The sequence below is a fragment of the Phoenix dactylifera genome, chromosome 5 (assembly GCF_009389715.1).
Source record: "Phoenix dactylifera cultivar Barhee BC4 chromosome 5, palm_55x_up_171113_PBpolish2nd_filt_p, whole genome shotgun sequence".
NCBI lineage: Eukaryota > Viridiplantae > Streptophyta > Magnoliopsida > Arecales > Arecaceae > Phoenix > Phoenix dactylifera.
In genome coordinates, this window is record NC_052396.1 from 332043 (window position 1) to 345726 (window position 13684).

At 41.4% G+C, this 13684-nt stretch overlaps 2 protein-coding genes across 6 annotated transcripts; one reads left to right on the forward strand and one right to left on the reverse strand.

Annotated features, from left to right (window-relative positions):
• The first annotated feature begins 134 nt into the window (after positions 1-134).
• LOC103721142 (UPF0434 protein PSEEN1604-like) lies at positions 135-4704 on the forward strand. Of its 5 annotated transcripts, none has more exons than XM_039126355.1 (5): positions 135-280; positions 412-466; positions 847-956; positions 1350-1393; positions 4434-4704. In XM_039126355.1, exons 1-5 carry the CDS (start codon positions 183-185, stop codon positions 4502-4504), a joined length of 378 nt encoding a protein of 125 aa, XP_038982283.1. In that variant the 5' UTR covers positions 135-182; the 3' UTR covers positions 4505-4704. The 5 variants fall into 5 exon arrangements, with proteins under 5 accessions (XP_038982283.1, XP_038982284.1, XP_038982281.1 ...); XM_039126356.1 differs by lacking the exon at positions 4434-4704 and adding an exon at positions 2314-4427; XM_039126353.1 differs by lacking the exon at positions 4434-4704 and adding an exon at positions 2326-4427.
• A 6771-nt stretch (positions 4705-11475) lies between these two features.
• LOC103700115 (protein FD-like) lies at positions 11476-13451 on the reverse strand. Its single transcript, XM_008782085.3, has 3 exons — positions 12178-13451; positions 11988-12065; positions 11476-11825 (listed from the first exon to the last, which is right to left on the reverse strand). The coding sequence occupies exons 1-3, from the start codon at positions 12961-12963 to the stop codon at positions 11754-11756; spliced, it is 936 nt and encodes a 311-aa protein (XP_008780307.2). The 5' UTR covers positions 12964-13451; the 3' UTR covers positions 11476-11753.
• Between the last annotated feature and the right edge of the window lie 233 nt (positions 13452-13684).

The following is a 13684-nucleotide window of genomic DNA, read 5'->3' on the forward strand; positions in this document are numbered from 1 at the left end:
TGCAAAATTTGATATTTAGAAGAGTATTCATTATTTTTTTTTAAAAAAAAACCTAAAGAGTAGTCTGCCAAGGAGCAACCGCCACTTCCCATCACGTGCGATGCACGTGCCTACGAGTCGCCTCATTGCCTCGCCTCATCGCCCCGAAGGCAAGATCCCGAAGAAAAGCGAGGACGGTGAAAATGGTGAGAGCGAGCCGCCGCCTCCTAAAAGACGCAGCCAACATCGGCAAGGCGTTCTCCGACTTCTTGGCCTGCCCGCTCTCAAAGCAGCCTTTGAGGTGTGCACGCGTCTTTTTTTTTTCTCCTCTTCGTTCCATAGACCCCGTGTTTAATTAAGAAAAATAACGAAGGGAAACTGCCAGGTTCCTTTCTATTAATTTGATCTTCGTCACCTTTTCCTTCCGAACAGGCATTGCGAAGACTCCCAGTCGCGGATCAGCGAAACAATTGGGGTATCCTTTCCCGTGAGTCCCATATTCCCATCTTGTTTCCTTTGCCATTGCTGATCACTATAGAAATTATTATGCGCTGCTCACCTTCACCCGAATCTTGGATGTAAAAAATTCTGGTGATTCTCCAGAGCCTTACATGGCATGATTAGCTGAACTAAAGATAACTCTTTCCGGAGTTCTACTCAGAATTGATATTTAAACCAGATAGGAAGATTTTAAAAAGGAAAAAAAAAAGCGGAGTAGATTATCAACTTGTGCATGCACTTGTTTTTTTTTTTTTTTTTGCTGGAAGTGCATGCACTTGTTCTCTGTGCAGATTCTATGCTATTATAAATTTAATATCCATAGTGGTCGTTTTTATTGTTTTTGTTTTGCGTTTGGTTTTTTTTCAGATAATTGATGGAATCCCTTGTTTGGTGCCCAAGGATGGTAAGTTGCTTGAGGACCAAAACAAATCACAGGTTGAAAATGGTGCTGATCCATCTAGTGGGAACAGCGAAAGGTGATTCGTATTGAATGATAACTGTTTCTGATTCACAAGAGAAGTTCAGAAAATGCCATGAATCATGATACTTGATAGGATTTTTCGGCACAACAGTGTGTATGCTTCTAATTTCAATTGAGGGCTAGAACTAAAATTGCTTTCGCTCAGCTTTCATGGAATTGGTTTTGCATCCAAGAAAATGGTTTTGTTATAGGTCTTGAAATATGTGGTATACTCAGGGAAAAATTATATACTGCAACAACTAATTTGATATTTGAGTTTTTTACTCACTTTATCTTCCAATAAAAGCAATATTATCGAGCAAAATTGTATCATAATAGCTATTGCTAGGTGAAAAATCAATTTTAAACCAGCATACTCCAACTTCATATGAATTTGATCCATTTGCAGGGATCTTCTCTTGGCAGTTAATATCTGGGTTACAGGTCTAATATGTAAGTATGGACCAATAAGACATATTGATATCTTTATATTGCTTTGAATTTTGATATTATGCTATTCAGCTAGGAATTTATTGAAATATATCTTTACGATGTCTGAATGCAAAACATTTGACTGATTTAAGAAGCAAGAATGAACAGGTTCAGACTGGAAAATTTTGAATATCTGAAGGAATAGATAACCTATCGATCAAAGTCTTTGTCAAGTTTGTTATTTTACAACGGATAATTATTAGATGGATTGGTGACTTGACCTATATAGAAAATTTTACTACCTCTACCTTGTCTTCATCAGCAAAACTACTGGACGTGATTTGCATCACCTTGTCCAAAACTAATACATAACTCATTTTGACTTTCATAAGTTATCAGACAAACTTTACAGTGGTAATCCCTGACTTAAATCTTCGGTTTGGGACGATCCAACCTGATGTATATCTTTCATTTAGATTATAGGAAAGTTAGTTATTAGGTGAGGTGCTTCAGTTCAGGTGTACTTGGTGGCTCTGGCAACCAGATTACAACCTAAACCCACATATGTTGACTGTTAAGCCACGATTTAAAGTTTTGTTCTTGATTTGTTATTTCCTTTTCCAAATTTATATTGATTATTATCTATTTATTTGACGCTATAATTTGAGTTATTCTACATTTTTTGGGATAATTGATTTAAAGTTTTTATTTTATAGGGTGGGGTTTGAGGTTGATTGTGTTAATAGCTATTCCAATTTATTCCTATATTTAACATTTTTCCTATTTTTCTAAATACTCTTGAATAATTATGAATTTAGTTGAAACTTTTAATTCTTGCCTTTTGCCCAAGCGTTATAGTCCCCTGTCATGGTGCAACTGTCTTTTGGAACATTTTACATCTGCTACATATTTAAATACTGAACTGTAGCTGCATGTTGAAGGAATGCAAACAGATGGGCCATGCTATCAACGAGATTGCTTCATTTTAAGTTCCAAAAGGGAGAAGAAAAGGAAACAAGATGCTATTCTACATTACCCTACGTGGTGAGTGCAGATGTAAATGGGTTGATATGATTTCAGGACATCAGAGAGGGAGTTCCAGGTTTTTGTGGTTGGTGGTTGGAGTCATTAGTGCGTGTTTCTTTTGTCAATTAGAATTTCATAGCCACGAAAGGTTCTGATGAAATTAGTTGTCGTTGGGGTGCAATGTAAAGGTGTCAATAGTATTACCTGGATACCTCTAGTTCTTTTGTGTCAACAATTTGGGATGCCTGGCATGATACAGCGTTCGCCTCTTCTTACCACACTGAAAATGGAGTTTCCCACTCCATCACCTAGAAGCGTGCGCTTGTAGCTTTTGGAGTATTTTGCTAAATGACATGATCTTCAAATTTTCAATAAAACAAAGTATATGAAGTGCTGAAACACAAATAGTCTATTGTGACAAGGCACAGTTTTATTTACCACAACAAGAACACTTTTTATACTTCTATTAGGGAAATTGTTTTCTTATTTTTCACATATATTTTTTATTATTTGTATCATGCAAGTGTCTTTGCCTCGTTGAAGTGTCGGATGCTTTGGCACACTTGGCACCCATGCCAAACTTTATGATGGTGAGGATTGGAGCATGTTTTTCTACTTTGATTAGATCATTTAGCTCATTTGTGTCAAGGGATGCATCCTAGCTAGAAGTAAATAAAAGATAAGGTTGTTGTGGTTAGTTCTTACTCAGGTTCTGTTCTTACCTAGTAAACTTGATGGGCTTTTCCTTCTGCTTTAGATCTGTTTTTTCATATGATAATAATTTTCTCCTCTTGTTCCTTGCATTTTCTTGTTCTTATGCTTATGTATCATGCTTTCCTATTGATAGATACCTTTCCATTTTCTTTCTCTCCTGCCAATCTATCGTTATTCTTCTCAAGAAGACCTGTAGTTGCATGGTAGTTCACTTATTTGTTGTCCTTCTGTTAGTTTTCTTATCTATCTGCGCATACCTATCTGAGATCCTTGAGTATCTGATTTGGAACTCTTTCAGCCTCAGAAAAGAGTTAAATGTCATGATCGCCGATCTGCCTGTTGTTGTTACCTTACACCCTACCAGTTGTCGTTACCCATTCTGGTCATTTAGTCCAGATCGACTAGCTGCTGCTTTACTTTCATACTATTCAGATGTGAAAATCCTTTTTATATATAGAAATCTCGCCATATTATCTCAGCCGGTCTAAAGTGATTAAATCCTAGATTATATTGATCGGTGTTTTTCAATATGTTTTATTTTCTTAATTAAACTTTCTTTAGCCAATAAGTTTTGAAATTAATATTTAAACATAGTTCTTATCTCAAGTTTATCATTATCGACTGAGATCTTGGAAAATCTTGACCACCTCCGTATTTCTCTATTTGCCATATCGGCCGAGATGAGGCGAATCTTGGTTCATCCTGGTCTTGGCCGGTCACTGAGATGATATATCGAGGTCTAAAAACCTTGTTGTAGTAGATTGATAGCCTAACTGCTCACTTTTTATTGGATGCCCCTATTTGTATAACCTTTGATATCTATTCTTTCTCCAATGTCTTTGCACGGCAGCTCGGGTTGTGTGTGACCTCCATGTTTTTGATCTCCTCTTTTCTCCCATCCTGCATGTTTTTTAATTTATTTTTCATTTATTCAGTTAAATCTGAACAGGTAATTCTAGTATTCCTTTAGTTAGGACTCAAATGTGCCGTATCTAATTTTATCCCACTGCTTCCTAGGCTTGTTTGAGATTTTAATAACAGTATTGAATCTCAAGGTGTTAGCATAAAAAATGACAGCTTTCATGAGTAGGCCTAGCTGCTTTATTTAAATCTCTCCAATCTTAGTTTCAAAGAAAAGGTTCTTCAGTGTAGGTGTAATTTCCTGATTCACCTTTATTTGTTCCAACCAACCTTGTAATCTAAGAAAATTCTCCTGAATAAATAGACCCCTTTAACATACTTGTAACACTCTCATTAAAGGGTTATCTTTATAACACATATCGTTATGATATCTCTAGCACTCATGAGCCTTTATCTCCAGTATCTTGGGCCTCAGGAACAGAGTTTCCATGGATGCTTGCTTGGAGAGACCAGGTCCAGTTCTTCCTTTAGAGTGAGGGAGGACTTGTACCCTCTGCCGTCTGTCAGTTGATGGAGAACCTGCAAGGGAATTGGAGAAGCAGTTCACGGAGGACTTGGTAATGTGGTTCGCTACCTTTCATGTACCTGGCTTTCTGAAAGGAGTACTGTTGAGATTAGAACATACCCTGTTTCAGGGAACTTAATTTGCAGGGCATTCATCCTCATCGTGTCAATTTATAAGCTTTTCCAGGGTAATTCTTGGGAGTCTAATTTCTTCATTTTTAGCTCAGAATCCAGCTGCTGGTTGCCTAGTAAGTTGGAGGACCTTTAACCGGTGCACTTGTTCTGCGAAATGGTAGGGGAAAGGGAAAGGTTTCCCTCCAAAATAAATCGATGAATGCTCCCTTAATTATATACAGGGTCTTCTTTGATGGTTCGGATAGAATCAACTTGGGAAGCATGTCTTATGTTAGCTAGCTTCGTCAGTTTCTTCGCATTAGAATTTTTTTCCCTTTTTCTAAGTCATAGTTTCCAATTATTCCAAGGATGATCTTTGTCATGACCATCAAAACATATGCATTTTTGTCAATTATGATTTTTGGTGATATGCCCGTCAACCTGCAAATCTTCATGTCGTTCGACTTCGACCAAGCTCTCTCTCATCCTAGTTCTCAAAATTAATGTCAATCATTTGCTCTATTTAGGTGCTATCAATCAAAAAGAGTCATGCACATGGAACTTTTTAGATTCATTTTGGCGAGAAGTATAGTTGTAGGGTTACATATCTCACATGTACTCTTCTTTTAAGATTTAGACAGCGTCTCTTGTTTCTTAGCTCTGGCTCTGCCTAGCTGTACTCAGACTGTCTCCACAAGCTTAAATTGTAGCCAGATTGCAGGCTGTGAAAAATTATTCACGAAGTGAAGGTACAGGCTGATATTGATGCTATACCTTCTTTTGTTGCACCAGAGATTTGGGCTCAGATCGTCAAGCCTCACCATCACTGAGTCTTGGGAGGATCGGGGTGTCTCGGTGTCCATTATTGCCTATTCTATCACCAGCAATTCTTTTTTTTTTTCCCCCTCCCATTCTAAAGAATCAATAAAACAATATCATGGTCTATTACTGCCATTGATGTCATGACAACGAAGCATAAGTTGATGGTGGATTAATCGCATGGCGTTCTCCCAAAGCTTGCATCATGTTCAGGGATTAATTGTTATTTACGTTGTAGTTTATTTGAAAATTCTAGTCCCAATTAGGGAACTATGATATGGTTTCATGATCAAACGAAATCATTATCCTTTCATTAGTAGTTAGCTTATGATGTTTTCATTATAACAACTAATAATACTTGTTGTAATAGTTACTTTTTGTTTAGTATATTTATTATTATTTTCTTTTTGGAAGAAAAATTTATTAAATCCGTAATATATTGCTGTCACTGCAAATTTAAAGCAGACACCTCAGCAGTTCTGCGATGAAATGCCGGTGCGGACTCTGATCCCTCCCGTTATACATGTAATACGAATTAATTATTTTTTTCTGTGATAAGTCCGCTCCGGAGATTGACTGCAAGAAATCCCAAACATAGGCCCGACGCATCTCGGCGGTAGCCTTAGTGATACATAATAACACCGCAGCGAACCAAGATAAATTGATAGATTGCATGGATCTAAAGTTTTCGTGCAGTCTAAAATGAAAATCCGGCATCACTAGCTATTTTGCCTTTTTTTTGGGGGGGGGTACAAAATAGGGGGGGGGGGACCCACCCACGTAGCAGCCCTCACTGGCTTCTCTTTCACCGGGGAATATTCGATGCAGGTCGCAAGTTTTCGCATGTCTTCTCCGATCAATGAGTTGCCCTACGTGTGAATACGTTATCCAGCGCCACCTCGATACCGGCGGACCAGATGACAACTCCACCGAGCAAACCAGGCGAGGGGCATCCGGTCCCCACATTTAATCGACGCCCGTGCGTTTCGAACCTGGGTCACTCCCGTGGAATCTTAGTCCTGTTCCAACCGTGCTACCACCTTGGTGGCTATTTTGTCATTTTCAGTAGAGAGGGAAAATAAGAATCCCTAACTCCCCATCCTCTCTTCAATCTGGTTCCGTTCCTTAAATCTGTTCATCGCTTCGAGTTCTCGATGGATTCTTGTTGGCGTAGTGTACGATCGCCAGTACCTCCTCCTTCTTCACCGAAAATCTCTGCAGCGAGCTTGACGATGGCGAGACTGCGAAGGCCGACCCAGCATACATCGCCGCGGCCGCTGTTGCGGTCTTCAGACCTTCTGTACTAATCTACTTCGGGGCTATCTCCAGGTCCGGCCCCATCTTCCCCATCTTAAACACCATCACCGTCTCTAGCTTCCTGAACGCGTCCAGCGACTCTCCTCGCTTCAGGATCGTCACCTGCCCCGCCGCGGGGGCATTTTCCTTCGCCGGTCTTGGCCGGCTTGACAGAGCCCTCCTGCCACTTCTCCGGTTGATCCATTCAGGTCCCTTTGCCTCGTAGGACGAGGACATGCCGGCCCCACCGAAGATGAGGGAGTTAAGCTCCCTGAGTACCTGCTTTCGGTGCTCTTGTTCCTCCATGTCGGGCAAGAACACGTCGGCGCCACCAGAGATGAGGGAGTTAAGCTCCTTGAGCACCCGCTTTCGGTGCTCCTGCTCATTCGTGTCGAGCAAGGACACATCGACGCCACCCGAGATAAGAGAGTTAAGCTCTTTGAGCACCCGCTTCTAGTGCTCTTATTTCTCCGTCGAGTCGGCGGGTGGCGTCGCCTAGGGAATGGCAGTGCTCGGACTTCGTCAGATCAATAGGATCCAGCCGGCGAGGTAACCGCGGTATCCTCACACCCGAGACGAGACTAGAGCTACCCCTAGCTCCTTCATCATTCAGTTTGAGGTTTCTTACTCTTCTTCCATAGTGTTTTCGTCTACAAGCATCGTCGAGCTTCGGTTGCCTTCTCTCTAAGATCTATCCTCGCTGCAACTATCATCTTTTTTGTATTTTCTCGCTGCCACATCATCAGGCAAGCCAATCAGCCATATCGACAGACATGTCACTCTGTCACGTCAGTCAAACAAATCAGTCTGCTATAACGGTTTCTGAGTTATTATGTCAACTTTTAATTTGCTACATCATTTTTTGAACTATTACTCCAACTCTTTATCTAGTATGTTAATTTTTCAGTACATTCGTGATCTAGTTTCTAAACTCAAATTAGCACGTACAGTACCATCTTGAGTTTGAGGAGGGATATTAGAATAATTTTAGGGATCATGTAACAACATGCATCACTCATAATATTTTTCTTTATTAGCATGATTTTATGTAAACCTATATTAGTTTGCTTTATTAGCATAATTTTGTTAGAGTGATTTTAAGCATCACATGATAACCTGTATCACCTATAATATTTTTCATTGTTAGTAGGATCCTACATCAGCCTATATTACTTTTTATATATGAAGTCTGTATACGAGTATATATAACTCGAGATGTACCAAATATAAAACAAAAGAAAAATAAAATCATTTTTCTCCTTTTTTTTCTCTTTTTCTCTAAATATTTTAATAATTAACTATTTTATCTTTTTCAATATCTACTTCCAAATTTTTATTTTTATTTTTGATCTTGAGTATAAATTTTATACAGTTTGCATCGTTGAATGCTATACAACACTCGATCACTATCATCAAAAGATGAATAATTTTATACTATACACAACATATTATGATTGATAACTAATCATCTTTTGAGGAGAGCAATCGAATATTGTACAGTGCTCTGTGGCGCAAACCATGGACCACAGGAGATATTGGAGTTTATTGTTTTCTTTCAAGTTTCCCTGTAGATTTAAGGAACGAGCGTTCTGTAAGGGTCCCTCAGCGGGCATTATCGATATTGGCGAAGTCTTGAGCACTTAAAAGTAAGGGTAAAGGTCTTGGATCACTTAAAAATAAGGGTAAAAAGAAAAGAAGTAAAACTGTTTCCAGTTTATTCCTTTGGGTTTTTTTATTAAAAGAAGGTTTAAAGTCATTCTTCGAATAATTTTTCATTGTAATAAGGAGACAGAGAAAAAAGGACTGGCTACAAGGAAGAAAATAATTTCAAAGATTACAAGCTGGACGCCCACGGAAACATTGCACCAAACTGCGAGCCGCTGCAACTCATTGGAAAATATGGTCACATAATTGCAGTTGTTCCCCTCTTGGTTGCCCCACAAAACCTTTTCATAACTCAATTAAAAAAGAGAGAGAGAAATGGAAATCCTCCCGTTTTATCCAAAAAAAAATAATAATCAAAGACTACTTCAAAGGTTTTAGAAATAACAAGGGTATTATAGTATTTGAGGAAGTTTCACTGTATCTCTCCATGAAAGTAATAAGAGAGATACGGTGAGAAAGCAAAGCGATGAGAAAGCTCGTTCAGATTCTTACGGTAAGATATTAGTACGACAGGTGGCGATTCGCGGGCCGTCCGATTGGACACAAAGCCATCAAGCGGAGTGCCGGATACTGGTGCATCTCCACGTACACATTTGGGTCACTTCAGGCCGAAACAAAACAGTACTTAGGGACTGGCCGATGTGATGTTTGAGCCTGCCATTTATGGGGCCGTGGGTCCCGCTTCCTTTTCTACGTCCTGCTTTTGCTCTCTTCGTTTCTTCTTGCGGAAGCACCGCATATAATTACGGGAACGGATAAAAAAAAAAGATTATATTTCTCTTTAATTTCTTTTAGCAATTGATCGCGATGCAACGTTGGCATTGGATTTCTCGCTGGGACCCAGCTGGAGCTGGAAGCAAATGACATACGGATCGATATTTATATAATTATTATTTTTTGATTAATGTGAATATTGGCATGAATCAAATATTAAGTAAAAATATAAATATAGATTGAATAGTTAGATTTTATGGATACAATATTAATCCAAAAAAGAGAAATAACCTTCAAATTATTTTACTTCTTGCAAGTAAATAAATAATTATTAAAAAAAGTATTCGGTCCTCTTAATGGATCTTCGTCGTTGTACAAGGCTATACATGCTGAAGCAATAGACCTGCTGGTAAAAAAACTGGGCCCCCATTTTGCTCTTGCAGCATCCAAAAGGACTATACTCATATATTGGGTGTCCCCATCTTCTAGTCATTTTAAGGTGAACTTTGATAGCAGTATTAGAAACGGCGGGAGCTGTGGCAGAGTGGGCTTTGTCGTCAAAGATCATGAAACTAGACTGGTGGCAGCCGGGGGTCGGTTGTTTGTGCCGAGCTCAAAGCTGCTTAGAGAGGCATTATTTTTACGAGGTGCATCCTGGGTGCAAACCGCATCATCCTCGAAGACAACTCAGTTATGGTGATCGAGTGGATCCGAAGTCGGAGAAGCGCTGTGGAGAGACGGCTGCAGCTTCACAACATCTGCATACTACTGAAAGAATGTGAGTCCCACACGGCCATACATATTTATAGAAAGGTAAATGGCGCAGTTGACTGGATCACGTCTTTTGTTGCCCATCATTTTGAGAGTTTTGTGTGCAAGAATCAAGGGTCTCTATCAAAGCCTCTTGGCGAGCTACTGTTTTCTGATTTTATTTACCGCATTCGCACCCGTTGTATGTGAGCCTCTATTGTACTAAAAAAAAAAAGAAAAAAAAAATTAAAAATTACAATTTACAAAGTTAAAGATGTTCTATTATTGAAAGACAATTGAAAGCATAACCATATTCACACTTTTTTAAATACAAGAGATTGAATACATTAAAACTATATTTGGATGGTTAGCTACTTGCTATGCTCCAACTCTTCTGTAAAACCTGAGCAATTCATGGACAGCTTTATTTATTAGTCTAAATTTGTCGAGATCCTAAAATGAACGACAAGCGTCACGGCAATAATTGGTTGGTAGCACACACATAATGTTATATGCAGCATGTGAATGCATACAGTCCAATTTATAGATGACAACGCAGAGATTGCAAGATAAGTTCACTAAGAATCCAATCATCAGCCAACGTACCTTTCAAACTACACTGGATGGATTTACCCAAAAAACTCAAATAACTCAAACCAGCTAATCTTCTCAGATGAAATTCTGTTTTGCAACAAATATATAAAGATACGCAAAGTATAGAACGACCAGCCTTTGTAGATAAAATAGCTCATCTTGATTTCAAAAAATTTTGAAATCAAAACAGGTTGCAACACAACCATTGCCATATCGTAGCGACTACCACCAAACAAATTTTGGATTTTAATTTTTTTTAAAAGAATAAAAATAAATTTAGTTTTGGAAAGATTTGAACAGAGAGACTGGGGGGATCCGAACATCAGAAAGATAACATGACCTCCGCGCCTTAAAAAATTCGACGACGGCGAGGAATCCAGCAAGCTGACATCGAATCTTCACTAGATCTCGATCCTGAAATTAACATGTGCCGTAACGGGGAGTCATAAAAAAAATACCGAGACAGAACGACACTTTCTCACCGTTTCGTCCATGGCATTGGCCACAACTCTTCGGACTTGCTGGCCTTAAAAAGGATCCTCATATTTTATGGCTCGGAAGCCTTTTTGCTAAGAGCAAGAGGCCGAACAGCAGCAGGTTCGGTTACTGGGAAGCAGGTGCGGAAAAGCCCAAAGCCTCCGGAGCCGACACGTAGGCAGTGACAACTGGGGGTGCAGGCAACCTCGGGTCAGAAGCCACAGCGATCTCGTACGCCCCCTCCCTTCCCCTACTTTCTCTCGGCGCTCATCCATAACTATGCCTATGGAGCACGGCCATGATATAACGGAAACAAAGGGAAAAATTTCCACTTGTTATTGCGGCCCATTAAAGAAGAGAGGGAGTACGTCCTTCGAAACGGGACGTAACGTCTCCTCCCGCCCACAACAGTGTCGCATCCTTTTCGGGCAAGGAACCTCCGTTCCCCAGACGCCTCTATGGAGCAAAGAAGGAACCAACAACACCAAACCAAGAGGGCGAAGAAAGAGATCAAACTTGCAGACACATACAGACATTGATATATATATATATATATGTTTTTTTATAGATAGATAGATGGAGAGAGAGGGAGAGAGAGAGTGGAAACGCTACAAATGGTGGTGTGTAAAGGGAAGGATCTGAATTGTTCGTTCACAGGGCATTTGCTATATCTGCACAAACAAGTCCGATGCGATTCATTTTTGTTTCTCTCTCTTTTTGTTTGGGAATAGGATGATATATAGGTTGTCTCGGCAGCAGAATTTTCCCTCCGTTTTCTTGTTTTCTGTCAAAATGGAGCTGACGTGCTTCGTTGGAGGGCGTTTCGGTTGGGCAGCTGATCAGCCATTGCCATGCGTAGCTGCCCACAACACAAGAAACCTTCACATGAACAAAGTAATATATATCGCTCCACAGCAATTGACACTCTATTTTTATATTTAAAGAGATAAAGAGTGGTAATGCTGCCGCACGAGTGCGGCAGATAAAAAAAAATTCATGGTTGTTGTTTTGGCAACATTACCTCCTCCTGCTGTTTCTTTAGCTTGGCGTTCTCCTCCAGGAGATGTGCAACCTCTAGCTCCAGCTCATTGGTGTAAGCCTGCCCCAAATCTTCGTTTTTTATGTCCTCTCGTCTACATGAAAAGAAAAAGAAAAAGAAAGAAAAAAAAAAGCAGAGAAGAAGAAAGAGTAAGGAGGATAGAAAGATGTGCCTGCTTTCGGGCGCGGGATCGGGCTGCGGACTCACGGTTCTTGATCATGCGCTTATAGCGGCGGTCGCCGTCAACGACGGGGCCCTCCGGCATCATCCGCTTCTTGGAGCAGAAGGAGAAGAGTCCGGCGGGGGACGGCGGGCTGATGACGGCATCGGAGAAGTAGGAGGGCATAAAAGACCCACCGTGGCCGTTTTTGTTAGCCTGGCCATTGACTCGAGACTCGTTGGAATTGGAGCTGGAGCGAGAATGGGCGTTGACAACGAGAGACCCACCGCCGCTGCCAGCGCCCCCGGAGGCTCCACCGCCGCCGCCGCCGCCGCCGGCAGGGTACCGGAGCTCGAGGCCGGACTTGAGGGTGAGGGCAGTGGGGGGCAGCGGGGGCGGCGAGGGAGGCAGGGTGATGTGCTCCGCAGCGGCGGCGGACGCCGGCGAGACGGTGGAGCAGGGACCGGAGAGGAAGTCTTGAAGGATCATGGTCCGAAAGGAAGGAGAGGCAGTGGGGTGGGGCCGGTGAAGTTGGAGTTGGTGGTGGTGGTGGTGCTGGGGATGGGAGTGGGTCGTCTCCAGAAGAGGAGCGAGGGGCGTCTCTTGGTGGAGGGTGGCGAGGGTGATGTCCTTCCACATCTCCTCCATGGTCCTCCTCCTTGGGGTCTGCGAGAGGATGGAGGAGGCGGAGGAAGGAGAAGATCTCGCGGAAGAGGAGGACACTATCCTGCTACTACTCCCATGCCCGCTTTTGTTCTTCTTCTTGTTGTTATGCTTGGCATTTTCTGAAGACCACATCAGAGGAAGGGGAAGATGAAGGCTTCTTGTGTGGTTTTTTGGGTGCGATGGAGTGGAGAGAGTCACGGTGACAGACCGAACAAGTGGTGGTGCTTTGGTGACCACTAGATTGATGCTGTGTTCTTCCCACTCCTGTAGACTTTACCTTCTTTCCTCAGAGAAATAATAAAACTATTTCTCGTACCAAGGTGCGCAAGCACACGTGCTTACGCAACTAAATATCCGCTATCCTTCCCACTTAGCAGTATCCATCTGCTGCATTAATCACCATCCTGATGCTACCAGCGTTGGCATAAAAAACGAGCCCACGGTCCGTAGAAATACATGTCAGTAGAGCGAGAGGACTGAGGAGCAATGAGTATGGGGGTGTGTGACATATTGAGCTATTGATTGATGGGTTTAAAGTGATGTGAGGCCGAGAGAGAGAAAAAGAAGAAGAAGAAGAAGAAGAAGAAGGCGACGGGGTTGGCGAGTAGCTAGGGCCCTCAGGCCGTGAAGAGGCCAGGAGAGAAGAGGGAAGCAAAAAAAAGAAAAAGGACGGGAGGATGCTCTCTTGGATTTGACTGATCCCTGAGGTGAATTGGTGATAAATAGCTAGAGAGTATATAACAAATATAGAGGAAAAGAGATGGGTGATAAGGTGGTCGTATTCGTACGCTGTAATCTTCTGTGTGTGTACAGTCGACCGTGCCGTCACTGAAAGCGACAGAGGAGAAGAGAG